At 40.7% G+C, this 20732-nt stretch overlaps 1 protein-coding gene across 1 annotated transcript in view; it reads left to right on the top strand.

Annotated features, from left to right (window-relative positions):
• AGBL1 (AGBL carboxypeptidase 1) overlaps nt 1-20732 on the top strand; it is a 290414-nt gene that overhangs the window by 78255 nt on the left and 191427 nt on the right. Inside the window, exons 15-17 of the mRNA XM_054837473.1 lie at nt 407-494; nt 8258-8399; nt 11758-11911. Coding sequence (XP_054693448.1) covers nt 407-494; nt 8258-8399; nt 11758-11911 — 384 coding nt within the window. The remainder of the gene's footprint in view (nt 1-406; nt 495-8257; nt 8400-11757; nt 11912-20732) is intronic.

Below are 20732 nucleotides of genomic sequence, written 5' to 3'. Positions count from 1 at the left end.
ATCTCTAATGCTGTGGTTGGATTAAGGTTTCAATAATGGTGCACCCAAGCATAAAATATTGGACTAACGAAATTACTGATCTTGTTGATGCCTTGACTCCTATTCTTTTCTTTCCCTTCCTCTGTTTGTAAACAGAGTGGCTTGAAGTCCTCCTTTGCAAAGGCCAGTAGGATAATTTATTTTCTAATAAACTCCATTCAGCTCACTTCTTCTGGAGGTGTTTTTTGTACAGACATAGCTACATGAGAACAAAGCATGGGGCTTTGGGAAATGCATTTACTTTGCATTAACTATCTGCAGAGAGAGCACAGACAAAATAATGCTTCTTGCTTAGCCTTTTCCTCCCCACTTCTGTCTTTTCCAGCCAGGAAAGTCATGTCACTTGAAACTGTCTTATTTTATGTAGGCATGCAGCTGGTCATGTATTCAGTGAAGGAAGCTCTCCAGGGCAGGCCTTGCTGGCTTCGGGCAGGCCATGATATCTGCTACTACAAGTAAGTGCATTTTTGGTGAATAATTTGTGGCTTCCTTTCCCCTCTGTTCCCCTCCTGTTAACTGTATTGATGTTGTTAACCTTTGGCCACCAGTGCCACCTGTTTCAAATGTCTCTAAATTGGTTCTAGTTCAATGTGTTATGTGCTTCCAGCTTCAGAAAACAGCTACAAGTGAGATCTCTATATTAGATGCCTGGGGAGAAACATGTGCAGAATTCACTTTCCTAGGAGGAAGGAGGAGGAAAGGGAACGGAGGATGCTCAAACCTTGGTGACGCAGCCAGGAATACAAGGAAGCTTAACACGCAAAGGTGGTGTAGTTGGCTTTTTCCCCTGTCCAGGAAGAAATGAGCTGGATGGAATAATTGTTTTTCTTCTGCACACATTGACTTTTCTGAGAGAGAAGCTGAGGAGCTAAAGAAAGGTTAGCGTATGCATAGGGGGTGGGTGTGTGTATATACATATATACACACACTATGTACACCTATATACATAGGTAGAAATAGACATATACATTTATTTGTGAATCTATCTCTATACCTTAGTATCTTTGTCAGCTTCCCTTCCCTGCAAAGCCAGAACTCAAATCCTAGAAGGCAAACTGCTCTGTGGACCACATGTATTGGCACTGTGCACTGTTTGTAGACCTGGTCCTGACAGCGGAAATGGTAGGGATTAGCCTTACTCGCTGTCATACAGGAACTTTTATCTTTCTACTGGGGCCAGGCACCAGTGGCGTAAAGGAGTTCTGACAAGCTCAGCGCTGATATTTATGCAAGTTCCCTGTTTCAGGCTGTTTCTGCAGTGTGTCAGCACCTCGGAAGAAAAACACTAGTTCAGTCTCATCTTTAACTTATATCTGAGCTGGAGCTTGACTCATGTGAGAAACATTCTCACCCAGGTATCTCATTTTCATGCAGAAAACTGATCCCTAATTCATTCTGGCTTTTGCAGTCAAAGGAGAAAAGTGCAGAGCTTGGGGTTTCAGTAGGTTGAATGAACCCTGCTTTACTTTCTCAAGGTTTCCAAAATGTTATCCACAACATTTATTAATTATTTTAAAGATAATGAGAGGGTTTTCAGGACTAGGATAATTGGTATGTTTTGGATTAGAAAATCTGTGCAGAGTTGAAGGCTGGGGGACAGAACAGAATAAGTAGGTGTGAGTAAATGTATTTGGTCGAGTGCCTGTGGGTGGGATGTCTGGGAATGATGTAGCCTGGGGTGGTGCAAGCAGTGAGAGGAGCCCTGCACTGGAAGAGGGAGGTCCTATGTTGAGGGTGAAGTGGTGGAGCATTATGAGTGAAGTTCACATGCTTTGTAATCAAATACTGCAGCATTTGGTGTTAATTCACTATTTTATCCTGGCCTTACCTGCCATGACCTGAAAGCTGGGGCTGAGAATGCCTGAGTGACAAGTTTTCCCTTTTTTATTTTTGTTCTTCTAATTATTTTTTTTATCATGACTCCTATTCACCAATTTGCATCACCAAAATGCCTCGGCGTCTCAGGACTCTATGGGTACTGCGTTAAGCACTGTATAAACAAACCAAAAGTCTGATCCTTGCCCCTAATGCCTTGCAGTTGAAGCGTAGGGCTTGGGCTACCTGAAGACTGTAGATAGGCAGGGAAATATGAGAAAACAGAAAGGTGTTAACACAATTAACAATAATGATAATTGTCTGGCATGGTAAGTAGTGGTCTCAGGACAGAGCTGAACTTTTCTCATGTTCTAAATGGTATTCTTCTCTTCATGAACTTATGTGATGATTTTAGAAACTGAAGTGAAATTATGGGCTTTCTCCTTGTAAGAAATTATATTTTTGTTGTAGTTCACAATTTTGTTGTTAGCTTCAGTGGTGGCTATGTTCACAAGTGAATTTGATAAGACAATAAACCCAAACAATGATAATGGGCTGCCTTCCAGAAGTAGCAGAGCCTCAAACTTGTGTTGATACAAAAAAATTCCAAGTTGTGCCAAATATCTGTGGTAATCACTTTTTAGGTTTTGTTGGGCTTTTTTTTTTTTTTGAGGGGGAAGGCGAAGGCTGAAGGCTTGGATTGTCCCCTCTCAACCTGGCATCCTGTCTGTAGCAATTTGAATAGCTATTTTATTTTGTTCCAAGTACTCTTCGCTAACCTTTATTCACCTAACCTTTTCTACCTCAAAAGCTAACATACTTTGGTGCAGTGGTTTCCCTTTGCATACCTGTAACCTGGCTTCTGTGAGTATGGGCTTCTGGTTGGGCAAACTTTATGTGCTGATTACCACAGCAGTGGCTTTTCATGTCATTAATGAGGCAGTTAGCATGCAGTGATTAAACAGCAGCTGACTTCCAAGATTAAACCATGATTGTACAATTAAGTTTGTAATCAAATTCTTGTTGAGAATGTCAGAAAATGGAGTTTTATTGATTTGGAATATTCTGTGTTTTCTAACTGTACATTGAATTATATGTCAACATATCTAGGATAGCTACTTGTCTTATTTACTGTACGTTCCAGGTTTACACATGTCCTTGTACCTACAATAATGTGCACACACACAAATGAACTCTCACCTCTGCTGAAACTCTAATCTTTTTGCTTCAGTGATTATAGAAGAGATTCCCAGTCATGAGAAGGTTGTACTGTGGGAGGGACTGTGAAGAAAGTATGTCTGGGGTTGCTCAGAGTAGGAGATGGGATTGCTGTAGTGATGTGCTGCTTCTGTTTTTTGGGGGAAAGAACTTCATTTACATTCACCCTGGTCACACGGGTATCCTGTGGTAAGACTGGCAGATTTTTAAGGGAACTTCATCTAATTATTCTTTTACCAAGAGTTATTAATAAATTTGGGAAAAGTGATATACTTGCAAAGATCAGGAACTCAAAGATGCCCTTAATTGCAACCTCTGAGCTGAAGGACAGTGGGAGGAAAGGCACATTTGCAAGATGTCTGGGTAATACATGTTGGCTGATCTTTGCTGACGTTCATCTTCACTGAAGATGGGATAGTTCACTCAAAGATGAATGTTGTGGCACAGCTCTGTCATCGTGTACCTTTCCCATATGTCTCACAAGAGTTTTTATGTTACGGAGAATATTAGCAGCGCTCTTGTCAAAAGGAAGCTGAGTGACACTTTCACTTTATTTTATTGCCTCTCCATGAAGTGACAGGATACACCCATGATAAACAGAGTTGCAGCTACTATAAGATCACTTAATTCACCTGTTGTCTTGGCAGCTTTTATGTGCTGAATAATATTTCTTTCCAGCAAATTATTTTAAGGAACAATGGCAGCATGCTGAATTGGTGACAATGTGCTTGTGCCTTTGGTTTCATGGCTCATTCTACGCATATTATCTAACCTCCAGCTCTTCCAGACAATAGTCAGTTCACAGATAGTAATGAGGTACATGGAGTGTTTTGTTCTCAGATCACCACTAAAGACTTGGCTGTTGGGTGAGCATAACGGTGTCAGAATTCGGTCTTCTTTTTTCTCTTCAGCATCTTTATAATCACATTAGATGAAATCATCATTATAGCATTAGCAGGGCATGTCTCGGTTCTAATGATATCTACAAGAGAGGGCTGAGACACCAGTCTCAGTCTGAGAGCACCTGACCTTTAAAATACGACTGAAGGCCTTAATAGCAAGATGGCTGTGGGAATATTCTGCTTCGACTGGGATTCTGCTGGCACTCTTGACAATAAAAATACCTTAACAGGGATTTGGCCCTTGAAAAGGGAGTTGTTGTGCATTTTCCAGTTCCTAATGTGGCAGACCCCAAAATAACAGCTGTTGCCCTGTAAATTGTTAAATACTGGGGATTTTTTTATGGTCTGAACCAGGGTGTTACTACAGCATACTGCACTTAGCAGCCACGCTTAGAGATGTAAGAAGGTCAGGGCATGTAAAACCAGGACACCAGACTCCAGGTGGTAGAAGGATTTTGGACAAAGCAAATGCATCAGCAGATTAAAAGTACTAAATAGTTTACTTTCTGTTTGGACTCTGTTTTGAAATGGCCTAGAAATCCAGGATATTGATATTTTCTTTGGCCATTTTAGTCTAAGCTGATACAATGCCATATTCCATCAGCTACCAGTCATTTTTACTATACTAAATGCTGCAGACAGGAAGTCTAAAGACGAGATGACCAAGAGATGTTGATCTTGTATCACTTGGTGCTTTTGAATTCCTGGTGTACAATCCAGCTCCTTTACCGACCTGCCTGTATCTTTGGCCAAGTGGCTTCACCTGTATGCGGCTCAGTTTCCCCATCTGTAAAGGATGGAAAATTCGATCTCCCACTCAAATAATGGGAATAGATAAATGGGCAGCAAGTTTTAATTAGATAACGCTTGCAAAGGTCTTTTAAGCTCAAAAAAATATTGTGCAGAGTGATAAGTAGTATTATAATTATTATTAACTTTCCATCACAGCTATGCTAGAAATATACTACCTGTACATTGTTTCTGAAGGAGAACAGCAAGCAAAGTGATTTCACTATTACAAAGTGACTGAAAGGCACAGTAGATACAGCTCGCATGCTGATTAAAGAAAACCCCACACTTCAGTCTCTTATTTTCTTTCCAATAATCAGCATATTTGTTTCTAGAGAGCATGTGATACTTTGAACATTTTTTTGAAAGAGAACACAAATAAGGTAGTGAGGACCAGATGTTGCTAAGGTCTTTTTTTGCTTCCCTCTTCCTTGCTTGTTAATTTGGGTTTCATGCTGGTATGGTAGAGCGTTGTGATTAAAAAGGGGTGAAGAAGAAAAACTATCAGCCTGGTGGAGGAACAAGGAGGCAATAGAGAGCCATTTTGAGGTGACAGCAGTAAGAGGAGAGAGGGAGGCAAGGAAGAAAATGCTATTTTTCTTTTTTCTCTTTAAGTTTCCTTTTAAAAGATTCACAGCTACTGCATTGTATGATGGATTGTGAGGAGACCAGATTATATTCAGTAAGAATACATGATCATTTACACTGCTTACACACAAGTGGTTTTTCTTCTTAATGCATGAGTGAAGAATATTGAATCCTCACAAAGCCACCTGTGAACTTCCCGTTACTACCAGATAGTTTGCTATAGATTGAAGCAGGTGTCAAGAAGTGATTCAAAAGCCTGGAAATATCTGTTCTGGGCAGGCAGTTTGCAGGAACTGCAGAGGTACTCAAAACAAGAATGAAATGTGCTGCTAAGCAGGGCAGTGAGTGTCGTGCATCGGTACTCTCTGGATCATGCCATCTGAGCACTTTCAGGAGTAAGGACCATTGACTACCAGTGTAGCATCAAGGTCAGAGGTGTCTGGTAGTGCAAAACATCTGGGTTAGGTGGCACTTTAGACAAGAGAGATATTTTTGGCTGCACAATTACAGACTATATAGAGAGAAGCCTTTACTGGAGCATTAGGGACAGGTGGGAATACTTCCCCCAATTTGTATGTAAGATATTTAGGCAGTATCTGCCCACAAAAACCTGCTTCTTCCTGCACCTCTGACTACAAATGCGACTTTTGAGGAGAGGACTCAGAAGATCTCAGCATTTTGTGACAGTTCTTTGTGAATAAGGTCATCTAACAATCCAAGTGACACTGAATATAATAGAGGCTGTGGAGATGAGTACTTTCTTTATGCACTATACAAGAAATGGTTCTTAATTATCCTTCACTGTCAAAATTAACAGGAACTAGACTAAATGTCATTGTCCTGACTTAAAAAAAAGAAAAAAAGACTCAAATCCTGGATCCACTGAAATACATATATAATAGCTAAGTAGATGTTTCTATATTTGTGGGTTCTTTTTTTTTTCTCTGAGTCTTTGTCCAATATTAAGATGGTTTATTTGCAAAAGAATTGTTGGGGTGAAGGGTTCAGCTGAGAATAAAATCATAGGCTTTTCAGTTTGCCACTGTGACTGTGTTCCTCTGCTATCTATTGATCCAGTCAGTATCGCTCACCCCACATGTTCCTAACTATTAAATTCAGGTGAAAACCCAGCAGCATTGTATTGTGTCGTCTTTATGAAAAAGAGCTGATTATTTTGGAGAATTTGACAAGAATAATTATCTTTTCTCTCCACCCCTTTGAATAAAAATGAACAGCGGCAAAATAAACTAGTATTGTAAATTTCAGGAGCTGAAATTGCATCTTTTGGTTGCCTCTTCTATTTTGCATTTTAATGCAACATTGATGATAACATTTGTCAAAGAAACCTCACAGTCCTTCGGAATCAGAAGGTTCGGCAACAGCATAATTGGTGCAATGTGGGAAAAATATTGTTTGAAATGTATTTATGGATGTGATTTGCTGCGAGGCTTCTCCCTAAAGTGCATGAATTGTCTCTTCATCTCTGCTGAAAGAAAACTTTCTTACTCAGCCTAAAGTAATTTCTTTATCAGAGTAGTAGACCTTGATGACCCTGAGCAGCCTCCCCCAGGGCCCACACCCATGGGCCCAGGAGCTCTATTTAAGCTCAGCCCTGGCCACTCAGTCCTAGTCCGAGCTCTTGTAGTGAGGCTCCAGCTCAGTCACCGCTGCGTCTGTGCTTTCCTGTGAACTCTGATCTGAATCCTGACCCATGGACAGACCTCCTGGCTTGGCCCAGACCCGCCTCATCACCACAAACTTGTCTGATGATCAGGATGTGTGGATGAAGCTGTCTGCCCCCCACCCCCGGCCTAGGCATGACCTGCTCAGGTACTGTGGGAGAGGACCCTGCTTGGCGAGGCCCCTGCTCTGCTGGATTCCACATTGAGCTCAGCTCCCCATCTTTTACGGAGTAACTAGTCCTTGCTGTTCCCTGACAGGGAGAGGCTCAAGCCTTTGAAAAGGAGGGATCCAAAAGAGAGGACTTTCTGGGTAGCTTGCAGCCTGCACATCTGTATGAAGTCACTTCTCTGTGTGCAGTCTCTACCCAAACCCACTCACCTCTTTCCTACTCAGGAAAGAGTCTTTGATATGTGAAATATTTTTATGTATGTCCTATTTATTTTTTTTATTCCTGGAATATCCCTTTTCTTCCTGTGGTGGAACTGAATGGTTGGTTTGGTAAGGTATTCAGATTTTCTAAATATCTAGGCTTTCACAGAATATTTTCACATGGCATTGTTCAGGGCTGTGAATAGGTACCTGCATCTCTGAGCAAGATAATTTGGATGTCAGAAGAAATACAGCAGCGTTAGCTGAATGCATTATTTTAAATACATCTGGAATGTGCTATATGAACTAGTATTAGCTGGTTTCTTATTTGCACCTTCACAAAATGAAACAGTTATTTTCCAATGAGAGCGCTCCCATCCCTCAGCAGCATGTGAGTAGCTGTGACTGGCTGCGCCCAGTACTGCCACACACAGTTCTGCCTCGTAGCTCCCTGCTGGTCTCTGTACTGCGTGAATCCCAAGGCACCATTGAATCTGGTGTACCGCCTTGGTCAGCGGTACTTATTGTCGTGGTCCTGTTTGCATGTGGAGCCATGGTTTCTCTAACTTTCCTTCTTTCATATAGCCTGTAGGTGCGTTGCTGTGTTAATGGATGTTGTTTAGCTCTCTGTTATGTTTTTGTACCTGTTCATTGCTGGGATTGGATTGATTGTACTTGCATGGGCCCTTCCCAGTCTTGGTACAACAACTGGTTGAGTTTGGAGCCCATCTACAGCATGAGATGAAAGCTCATTCAGGGCAGACATTTCTCAATGCTTCATTCTCTCAGGGCTGCTCCAAATGTGCATCTAGAAGTGAAAACCATCTACTTCCCCTCTCTTTCTCTTCTTCCAGAAACCACTACCGCTGCAGTGCAGCTGCAGGAGGCATGAGAGGAAAATGCTACTACACGCTCACCTTCAGCATCAAGTTCCCTCACAAAGATGATGTCTGCTATCTGGCCTACCATTACCCCTACACTTACTCCACAATGATGGTAATATTGATGTGTCTATCTAGATAAGCTAATGGGCCTGACAGGGTATGTGTAGATTTTGAGACAGTGTAGAGGACTGTTTTCATAGGCAGTTAATGATCATGATGCTGTCATTATCTTGTTTGGAGCTGCAGCCCATGCCAGCTCTGAGGCCCAGAATGCTGTAGGAGAAAAGAAATTTGTTTGGCATAAGCTGGGGTACAGACCCTTAGTGCTTATACAAGTTATAAGACAAACCGAAGATGTCTGTTTAGAGTTGCAGGATCCTTCTCCTGAAGGAGTGGAAAGTAGGGGGCTAAAGCTGATGGCAACTCAGAAGGTGAAAGCTGCCCACTCCTCCTGGCAGAGGGTAACAGCTCAGCTTTCAAGGCTGCACCCAGCAATACCACAGTGCTGGACCTCATAGGAATGCTTTGTCAGCTGTTTCCTCTGTGCTAGTTGGATTGTCAGGAGGCATTTGTGACACCCCCACCCGTGCTGTCAGTATGGAAACTAAAAGAATACAAGTCCAAGGTGTAAATTGTATTATTGAGTTGTACCAACTTTGCTTTCTGAGGAAGGACTTGTTTTCTGCAGTCTTTTCTGGCCAAGGTGGATGGTAAAGGAATTTTCTGGGAAATGCATCCAATGTGTTTTCTCTATGATTGATGTAGGAAAGTGCAAGATCTGAAAGGGAGGTGGGATAAAAGAAGGGAAACGAATAGTTCTGAGAGTAGCTTTGCTTTGTTGTTAAAGATGAGAAAGATGTTACTGAAAATGAAGACACGCAGTTCCAGTAGGACAGTTCCCCTTCCTTCTCATCTTAATTTCCATTGTCAACCCTTTTTCTTCTGGGCAATGAATGCCAGTGTGGGCTGGTGAAGTTTGGGCTCATGCTATTTTTTTTTTTTTTTTTTTTTTTGTAATGGTATTAGCTTGCCATTACTAGAGATGAAAGACTATGCTTTCAAGGGAGACAATGTTCTGTCCCGCTTACTAGCCATGCTGCTTGGCATGCCAGCATAGTTAGGCTTAGATTAATTCCCACTCAAACAACAGTCTCTTGTCAACTGCTTTGCATCCCATTATAGATGTTCAAAGAAACTGCTTCCAATATCTGGGAGAGGGCCAGTCAAGCCTTCACAGTCCAAAATATGCCTGCCAGCTCACTTCTCATTAGGCTTATGGGTACCAGTTACTCCTCAAAATCAATGCTTCTGTAGCAGGGTTTGACCTATAGCCTTGAAGGCATGTAGATACTACAGTCTGCAGGGGAAAAGACAAATGCAATACTGAAGAATTGGGTGGACTTATTCACCACTATACTTTATTACTGAAATGCAGTGCCTCATCATTATTTTACTGTTATTGATTTCTATCTTCTGCTGGCACAAAAGCAAGAGAGACTTGGAGAGTTTGTATGCTCTGGGAATCCCTGAATATCTCACCTGCTCCTGAATGAATAGAATAGAGATGAAAAAGATGCTATTCCTAGACTTGCAGGGCCAAGTCTTGAAGTATTTCACTGGCTCTTCAAATAAAATGTTCATTGAAGTTAAAGGGAATTTTGCCCCAGGAAAAGTTTAAATGAACTCAGACTCAGTAAGGACGATAAAGTTTGGTAAATGCGAATTATGGATGGAAAAGATTGATAGATTTTTCATGTCCAGCTCTTTAGCCAAAGCACAATTGTTGTCTCTAATAATTCTAAAAGGCTTCTTTGCTTGGACTAATTTAAAATGTCAAGTGATGCAATTTGCACATTTCCATGCTACTTTAATTTCCATAGTAAATAAACTAAATCAGGTTTGTGCACCAGTAGATTTCATTTTTAAAGCATTTGTCCACTAGTGAAGTATGTTGGTTTTACATATCAGTAATAAATTAAAAGTGATTATGAACCCAAGGGCTCAATTAAATACATAGTGCTTTGGGGAAGAAGATAAACTTGTATATAGAGTTAGCAATTCGAAAATGTTTTAAAATATCATATATATTTAATAGTTACAGGCATATTTACAGGAAATACACACTGCAGAATCCTATTTGAACTGGATGCACTCTGCAGTTCATTACTTTTTGTCCATTAGTAATTACATTTATTTTATGAACAGTAATTTATCTATTTTTACATCACAGTGTTAATTGTTTGGATATCTAGCTGAAATCTCTGTGGCAGCTATACCCAATTAAGTTTCACTGGGTACTAGGAACATAAATAAATGATTATATTGAGTTCTCTGTATCTATGCAAGACCATTAGATGCGTCTGATAATTGAATTTACTTTATAGAGCAGTATGTTAATTGTTTTATGACATAGATGACTGTAAACTTCAGTTCTGTGTTTGCATTCAAATGGATACTGGGAGAGCAGTCTGAAAGACAGGAAGCTCTAAGGTTTGAGGGACAGGAATGTCTTGTCCCATAAATAGTTAAAATAAGCCTTGACTTGTAAAGACAAAAAGTTACCACATAAGGGTTGTAAGGAATTGGTGCGTTTTGGTTAAAGTACTGTTAGGACAAGTGTGCGTACTGTAATATACCTATTTCTACCAACTGAGAGACAACCGGTGTCCCACAACCCTTAGCAATGCCCTGCGATGGGATTACTTACACTAATCTTGCTACTTGCAATTACAATGTAAACAGAGAGAACTACACGTCATCTGGTGTGTGGGTGACAAGTGGCTATGTGTCTAATGAGACGATCAGAATTTGTTCCAAAAAGTCTTTTTTTTTTTTTTTTTAAGCTGCCAATTCTTTTTCTCAAATTTCTCAAGAAGCTGCTGGACTTAAGAATTGTGTAAAACTGCCATAAACTTTGCGGGGAGAAAAAGAAAATCTCCTTTTTAAATAACTTCTTGGAAAGACTCTCTTCAAATTTCCCACTACTGATTGTACAAAATGTTGTTTTGATGTAACTGTTTGGCTGCTTCTGCTGTGGACTTGTTCCTGAGTTTCACTGGCATGTGCTTGACAGATAACCAGGCAGTTCCATAAATGCTCAAAAATGGTGAATTTTCTCACGTTTCTGCACAGTTCCTATTAGAATATAAGGAGTAGGCAGTTCTCTTTGGGACTTCATGTATGCACAGAAGTTCCTTTATGCTAATAAGAGAAGCACCTAGAAATCAGTCCGGAAAAATGATATAAGAGTAACAGTTCTCTGCAGTTTCAGTGAACTGGGATGTATTCTGAATGGTTTGTGCATATTTGTGGGATGTCAAAGGTGATGATATTAACTGGCAGAAGAGAGAAGCTGGGAAGTTAGCAAGAGATGAAATTAGTACCAATAGTAACACACAGCTAGTGGAATAAAATCAGATTTTATAGACCGTGAATTCATTTATAAATCTACTTCCTTTCTTCTTTCTCAGTCCCATCTTGATATTCTGGAACAAAACAGGAACCCCAAGAAGGTTTACTGGAGGCAGCAGACACTCTGCCAGACACTAGGAGGAAATGTTTGCCCGTTGCTCACGATCACTGCCATGCCAGAATCTAAAAAAAGAGACGACTTGGAGCAATTCCGTAAGTAGCCAAATGAAGCATTAAAAAAGATGCTGGCAAGTTGCGGTCAAGTCAGCAGTGGCAATGACAGTCTGTTTTGTGAACGTGTTGGTTTTCTTGCTTTTTTCATTTTGGAAAAAGAAATCTAAATATGGGGAATATCCAATTACAATGGTCTTTTTAAAATTACAGATTTACAAGGAGGAGGGAGGAGAGCTGACACCATTTTTTACTTCAAATTTTTCTTTAATGATCTGAAACGATGTCAAAGGTCAATATAAAATATCTCCGATAGAAAGAAACCATGTTCAAGTAATCAATTCAGCAAGAAATTTGATTTTTTGTGTGTGTTGATGTTCCATATTGAAATGATTTATGTATTCGGAGGTCTCAAACTTGCCAAAAAAAAAAAAAAAGTACAAGATCACTCTTTCCCAGCTATGGGCAGCAATTGAAGTCTTCTGTGTTCTGGTGAAATTCTAGCTCCTCCAACGTGCCCAGTAGATCCGTCTGGACACAATACAGTTCCTTACATTCTGTCAGAGTCCTAAGCAATGGTGTACAATCTAATGATAAATATTATAACTGTCATGTTATATCTAGAGGTCATTATTTTTCATTGTGAAAATCAAAGATTTAGACCTTCAGCGAACTTGATTAACAAGATTAACATATGCAAGTTTCTGTAATCAACAGCAAATGATAAGAAGATTCTGGTTAGCTTTGATTTGAGAGCCTAAATGTCTATTTATATGTAGGTTGGCTTTTTTTCTCGAGTCAGTAACAAGGCATAAACTGATTTTTTTAATCTCTGCTCTTCACACATCTATAACACAGGTTGAAAACTTTGAGGGAGTGTGGAAATTTAAATTGTCTTAAGATCTTTTGGGATGTTAAGCAAATACATATCATTATCTCACCAAGGTATTAGGCTAGAAGCATCCAACGGGATTCTGTGATATGAACCACATTTCTAATTGCAGAATTCTCCTTTCAGGGGTACGTGGTGATATGTGAGTAGGACTCCTCATAATGTCCGTGATACATGCATAAACTAAAAAGAAGCTCAAATATCAGAGTTGGTGAAAATTATTGCTGTCTTTCCTCGTTGAGGTTTAGAGCACAGTGACTGCAGCTATGCTGACATTACAGTGTAATCATCCTGAGCTCATACCTTTGTATTATAATAATTTTATTATAAATTGAGCATTTACCCTGACTTAGCAAATTTCTGAACATGAACGTGCTTTACTAGGTTGAAATCTTAAAGCAAAATCGCCAAGTACAGGCTACATGGGAATTCATATGGTACGTGCACGTACGCAGCTTCAGTGGTGGAAACTGGAGGCAGTGTCAGAGAGAAAATTGGATTGTTGGTGTTGCTCTTAATAGTATTATTTACACTACAGTAGCACATGATTAGGGGGTTTCGCTGTGGTGGGTGCTGTCCACACCTGACACGAAGAGATAATTCCTGCCCTTAAGCACTTTTGTTCCATGATAATGATGATATAGAACAGAAAACCAGTGAGTGGCTGTTGTGGGGGGGGGGAGGCTGGTTATATAAAGAAGCCTTTGGCACACTGCACGTGATCACCTGGTTAGATGTTAGCTGTCGACAGCAGTTTTTAAACCTTGTGGCAGAAGGTCTTCATAGGGCAACTGAAAGAGTAAGTTGAAATATTTTATTTGAGGATTGGAGCCATCCCAGAGACACACGCAGCGAACAAGTTTTTCTGCCCAAGTGAGTATGCCTTTCCAATGAAGGTACAGAGCAAAAGCTAAGCTAATGTTTGGATTTATCAAAGGAAGGACTTGAAGTGGGTCAGTCACATGATGAACAAATATGTTAAACACTGAATTCAAGCGCCTTTGGCTTTAAAAGGACTTTCTGAAAAGTGTGTTTTGTGATAGGAAAGCAAAAAACAATTTCAAAGTCTCCAGTGTTTTTGTAAAACAGCATTCTTGCTTTCTGACCAACCCCACAACATGACTGGGTCTGCAGTCATGCAGATACAGTAATCAGGATGACAAAATCTGGAAGAAAATCGCAGGTCTGTACCAATGGAACTAAAGCAGGAATAGTTAAGAATGTTTACACCTTTGGCACCAGAGACAAGAGGGAAACATAACTGCATATGCTAATAATGTGCTAGACTTGATACCATCTCCAGCCCTTGGGGCTAGCCCTGAACTGAAACCTTACGGTGCCAGGTGTGGTACAGCACAGGAGAACGGCTGGCCTCTGTGCATGCAGACGCAGCCTGTATTCATGGCAATTGAGAGGCACAGATGCTGAAACGACAATCATGAGGAAATGACAACACAGTACTGGCCAATGCAACAGTACCCCAAGAGTCACACTGCTTTTAGGGATTATCATGATGTAAATGTGACAATATTAGGAGGCGTTGCCATTTTCTGGAGCGCTGTATTGTCAGTGTATCAGGATGCATCTCATGGTGTTAAAAGAGCGTCTGGCAGGTTTCCAAAGGTCATTAACCTGTCTATGAAAACAAGGCTTGTCTTATTCAGCACAGATTTGCTGAAAGTTTCATAAAGGATCTATGAGCAGTTTGGACAGATACTTGTTTTGAATACTTCAGGCTGTTGTAATATTCAGCATCTGGGTTCAAATTCCAATTATGTGGCTGAAGTCCTCTTTATTTCGTTATGTGAATTCAGTGGGAGCTTGTAGTTCTGACCAAAATGCCGTGAAATCATGTTCCACTAAACAACTTTTCCTCTGAAGCTTTGCAATGCAATAAGATTGAGGGCTTCCTAGATCTATCCATGAACCAATTGAACTCAATCAAACCAAAACATGTAGAAAACACAGTTGTCTGAACTGAAATAGCAATTGTTTGGGGGAAAGACAGTGTCACGGCAAGGCGACACAGTTTCTCTCAAGTTTCCAAGACTATAAAAGTAAACACCGATACTCTTAGGTGATGAAAATATTTGTTGTTTTATCAAGTGGAAGAACAGCAAGGCAACACACCATGTTTTGTGCTGTGGGGATGCCTCTAGGCAAATCTGAATAATCACGTATGTGCTTATTTTGTTTAAGTAGCTTGGATAATTATGGCTTTTGGGGACGCACTTAGCCTAATTTGTGCTGCTTTGTGTGGCTTTGATCAGCAGTTACTTCTCAGTTTCCTCGTCTTGTGTATGACATGCCCTTCTTTCTGTGAAGTGGTCCAGCTGATGGAAAGACCTATTCGTCAGTATTTTCCATGCTAAAAACATAACTTAAAAGCAACAACTTAGAGCTAAATATGAAGGGACCAAAGGGTGGAGGTTTCCCCAGTAATAACTCCCATTGGTTTGTACAGTTTCCATGCGTAAGTTTTTCAGCTTGAGAAGCGATGTGGAGCTCCAGCACTGGGGAACTTGGCACATGAGTGATGAATAAAAATTGATAACCCTTGCGCTTTCCTTCTGGTTCTGGCCAATTCATAGTTTTCATGAGCTATAGTCATTTTGCTTTCCTATCAAATTCGTTATTTCTCCTTTATACATTTGTTAATCTATACCCTGAGAGATTCTTTTCAGTAACACCAGTGGCACAGGTAAAACACAAAGCTCGCCAGGACTTCGTAGCTGTTGCACATGATTGTACTTAAATACTCTAAATCTTTCTCTAGTTATAGACACATGGGGAATGGGAAACATCACTGAGGAAGAGGCATTGGGTGGGTGAGGAGTGCTAGGAGGACAACATGATAGGAGTGCAGTGGGAAGGAGTTATTGCCATACTGGAGATGCTGACAGAGTGGGAGCGGCCCAGGGACAACGAGGGCATGGCATCCTCTGTGTCAGCTGTGCTTTATTTTCCTTGCTCAACTCTTTCAGATTGGTCTTGTCAGGCTTTTGATTAATGTGGCCCTAGGATGGTTAAATTTGTCTGAGTTAAATTTATTAACGTGCGCCTTGTTAATAGGAAGCACAAGCCATGCATGCTTGCAGGGACTGCACATTCACCACATTCTGAAGGGAAGAAAAATGGGCTGCTGTTTTCCTTCATTATGCCTTGTTTATGTGAGGCTTTGATATTCACTTTAGGCTCCTTTCTCCTTTCTCTCTTTCCATATCCCCTTTCTGTGATGGTGGTGTACTGAATAATTTTTATTAAATGCTCAGCTCTGGAACTGATATGAAGAAAGAAAGAAGCGAGCCAAGAACTCTTTGGCTTCCTGTGCTTTGCATCTCGGTCAGGCAACAGCTCAGTTACAAACAGCACAGCTTCCGTTCACACTTGATCAATGTCTGTGGGTGCCTGAAGACTGCAGCAGAAAGTCCGAGGACGGTCAGTGGTCCCTGCTGGGCTTTGCAGCTCCATAGACTTGTATAAACAGAAACTGGGACAGTCTCTCTTCTTGTTTTTTGTTATTTTAAACTTGCCCTTCCTGCCATCATGTGAAGACTGAGTATCCAGCAACTAGGAATGTCTTTACTGCTCATTCTAACTGAAATATCCCCCATAGTCTTGTGATAAAGTCATTAGTTTCCCATTCTGTGTGTGGGAAGCACCAATGATGAGACAAAGGGACTGGTTTTTGTCTCCTCTGTTATGTGTCTTTACCATGTTCCTCTTTCCCTTCTCCTTATTCCTTCTTACAAAGAGTTAGACTCTGCAGATTTGACTTTCCATATTACGTACAGAGCGTTTTCTTGGAAGACTGTAGCCCTTCTCAGAATTATTTAACTCCTCTCCCCTTCCCCCCCACTACAAAAAAAAAAAAAAAAAAAAAAAGAGAAAAAGAGAGTTTTCTGCAAGTTTGCATGTGTGGTGAGCCTGCAAGCTCCACTTGCCTTAGATATTGAATAATCACATATGAGCATTTGAAAAAGAAAGAAGTTGGGGAGTGGAGAGGAAAGAATGGTTGAGCAGGCATTTACTCTTCGGTGATTTTGTTCCTGGATATGTTAAGTCTAGTCTTAGACATTGCCTGATTAGAGTTAAAGACACTTTTGAGGGAGAGCAATTCCCAATATTTTTCAGAGCATTCTCTAATGAATGCAGAAACAGTGGGAAGGATAAAGCTTCTGATCTTGGTGCCAGCTCCCTGCTCGATGAAGTTAATAGGTGCTTGCAGAGCTCTGGTTTTCTTGGGTTTGCCACACACAGCCCAGTGAAGGCAGCGTTAACAGCACGCACGTATACTCAGTAATAGTTTGCAAACCCTTCATTCGTGGTGTGATGCACACAAATGTGCAGTATGTAACTGTGTTGTACTAAACTCCCTGGCAGACAGCTCATTAGACCCTGCAAGCCATAGGATACTGTTGTAAGTGGCAGAGCAAATGGGCAGATTAACTCTTCTAAGAAGTGTAAGTAAAAGATCTAAACACTCATACACAGGCGATGATAGAATTGTCTTCTAGTTAAGAAAGTAGAGGACACCGATATCTTGCTAATGTTAACAGTGATGTAATTAAAACCACCAAATGCAAAATGACTGATCAGAGGACAGTTTACACTGCACTGTTTTGAACTTGCCATATGCGTGTTCCTCAGGAGGCGTTTCCTGGCTGTGCACCGAGCTGGGGTGGGTTAGCTCTCTTGCCTTTAGTCGGAGAAGGGAAAGGTGAGGACGTCTCTGAAGTGACGCAGAGTAGGTGCCGTTCTGGTTAGCGCTAATAGAGAGGAATAACTGAAACAGTCCCAAAGGAATTCCTTACAGGAATGAAGACTTTGAGGGGTCCAGGGTGGTACAGCAGTACACCACTTCAGCCGATGACCACCAGCATTGCTGTGTTCTCAGCTGAAAGATATGAGCATCATCAGATATTGCCATGGGGCTTAATCCTGCATCCACTGAGAACAGTGTCACTCTGCACAGTGGGGTGGGACAGTCATTGTTTATCACAAAGTAATTGCAAAGTTCTTTTCATGGCTGGTCATACTGTTGTGATTCCCATTAATAATACTGATTATGCAGTGTGTTATGAGTATTTCCCCCAGTCAACACACCTGATGAGTGTCCTTTTAGCAGTGCGTAGTGTTATGGAACTGAATTGTGGGGTTTCAAGTTAAACCTAAATGTCCCAGCTAATTAGCAGCAGTGGTGAGGACAATTAAACAAAATATGATGCTAGCAAATGGATTTACATCTCTAATAGCTATCACTTTTAGCTGCTCTTCTGTCATCACATGTCCTCTTTATGCAAGGCTGGGGAAACCATTATGAATATTACCATAAAGAGATAATGACACCTGCTTATCTTAAAAGTAGTCTTTTGGGGAGTTGAAACACATTTTCTATCTGAGTGTAAGCATGTTTCTAAAGATGGAGAGAGTAACATTTTTGGGATAGGTATGGCAGGATGCATGTGCCCTTTGAATTTGCAGATGCTCCCAGAACTAGAATGAGGGATAAAGTGAGACTAATGAGGTGTGTTTACTTGGTCTCATCTTAAGCCTACAGAATCAGAAAGATATAGTTGCTGAGAGAAATATTCTGACATTTCTCAATTTGCTTGTATAAGCTGTTTAGATGGTTGTTTTGCAACTTTGATCTTTTCTCAGAAAGAAACAAGCCCCTTACCTTTAAATATAATTTGCAGCAAAGAGCAGTTCCTGAGCAAAGAATAGCAGAGGATGTGAATTGCAGAGGCCACTTATGCAGGATACTGGGAAATAATGATCATGTGGAAAATGTACACAGTTTAATTAAGCACATTGATTAAATCAATATGATTCAAACAGCTTAGTGCTCCAATCAGCTTAATCTCATTAAATGTAATTCAGGCCTCAATAATTGATTAATAATGCATTATAGTTTATGAATTATTGACTCCAAGTTATTATAACTGTGCCTGCTCCCTGCATGGCAACCAGTGTTGCATGTTAATTATGAAAGGCTCAAGCTCTCTTCTCTTGAATGGCTTTTTCAGAGCTGGAGATGACATATCTCCTAGTGAAACAGGGATCAAATTAGATCAACGCCTTATTGGAGTTAGTCCACCCCAAAGGAAAATGCACTCTTTAAAGGAAGCTCTCATCTAATAATGTTGAAATAGTGAGGCAGAGTGACCTGCTTTGATTGGTAATGATGTTTCAAGCAGCCAGAAGAACTGCCTGTAGCAATTCAGCTGGAGTGCTAAGCTGGCATTGTGCTGGTTGGAAACAGTTCACAACAGCAAGTGCATCTGTTGTTCTAGTGTCATTGCATGCTATACCTCCTCCAGCACACATGAGCACAGTATAGCCAACGCTGCAGAACCCTTAGGTCACGTTTGTGTGCCAAGTATAGAGCAATCCAGTTCCCCATATTTCTCTGGATGCTGAGTGGTTTCTGTAAAAAGGACTGATAGGCTTTTATAATGGCATTTCTGCACTGCAAGTGTCATACAAGAAAGAGCTATTGCTACTAGTGATGAAAGTCTCAGGAGAGAAACCAAGAACTGAAGACAGCTTCCGGTCCTCAGGTGGCCCCCCTGCATTTCCACTGAATGCGAACAGAGGATGTTGTCTCAAATTGCAATTGGGACCACGTTAAGTGTCTAGATAGCCAGAAAGACAATCTTATACAGAAAGAGACCACTAGCATTATGTTTCCTTTAAGTATTCCATTTACAGAACCTGTTCTGCTTTTTCTTTTCATCTCTTCTCCACCTCTATGCCTTATTTGTGATTATAGTTAAAAGTTAGCAGATTTTAGGGTGTATAGAAATTGAATGAGATGATGATTATAGCAAACTGTGGAGAAAAACTTTTTTTTTTTGCTTTATTTTGGCATCTGCAACAGTGATTTTTGTATCTGTGTATTTCCTTGAATTGAAGATTTGCTCCTGATTTGCAGGGGTGCCAGGTAGAGGCGCTGGTTCCTCGCCTGCTTTGTACCAAACACTTTGCTTTTGGTGACAGGAAGACTCAGCTGTTGTGAAAACTGTGATCCTGTTTTAATGCATTAGTGAAGAAAGGCTGAACAAAACTGTCATGTATTCTACAGTGCTAAATAATTACAGAATTGAGAATACGATTTTTTTTCCACTTGAATAGGTAGTTTATCGAGCATCTGAAGCCAAAGCAATGATCTCCAGGTATGCAACACTGATGATGTGTGCTCTAAATTTCTCAAGATTGTCTTTCCGTTTCAAAAATCCCTTCTCTCTCTTCTTTCTGATATCCCAGTCACAACATTGTGGCAGCCCACTGCAACAAGAGCAGACAGATTCCTGCAAAACTATGTTCCGCTTTGAGTATCCAGTCTACCGCCATAAAGGTGGAAACTGGTTGAATGGAACATGAAATTTGTGAGACACACACACATGGCTGTCTGCAGACCGAGGCCAGTATTTTTCATGATGTATCAACAGCTCTTCGAATCCCAGCATCTGGTGGAACTCACTCAGCCAGCACAGCTTTGACACCACGGTCAGCCTTCTGTGAGTTTGGCAAAACGCATATTAATATATTGAATCCAATTAGTCAAGGCAGCAAGCAATGCACAGAAAACACTGAACAAGGATGCTAAAAACACTTTGAAGCATAGGCAACCACAGTGCTTCCTGCAAAGGGAGAAAATAAACGTTGAGGTAATCTCTCTCTCTCCCCCACCCTTTGCCTTATGCCACATGCTAGCAGAACATCCATCCGAAGTGAGCTAACTTATACTGCAGTGGCTGCTCTTCATTCATCTCTAGTTTTCTGCTTTTTTTTTTTTAAATAACCTTCCTTTTGAAATTTGGAGATTTGTTCTAAGCCCTCCTCTTCTTAGGGGATAGTGCTACAGAATTTTCTGCTGTTTCTTCAGCACTTGTTCCGTTGCCTTTTCTTCTTTGAATTACAAGAGCCTCATCTTTGTCCCAAGAGACTTGAAACCTTTGCATGTCC

The sequence above is a fragment of the Grus americana genome, chromosome 10, assembly GCF_028858705.1.
Source record: "Grus americana isolate bGruAme1 chromosome 10, bGruAme1.mat, whole genome shotgun sequence".
NCBI classification, from domain to species: domain Eukaryota; kingdom Metazoa; phylum Chordata; class Aves; order Gruiformes; family Gruidae; genus Grus; species Grus americana.
This window is presented reverse-complemented; position numbering and strand designations above follow the sequence as displayed.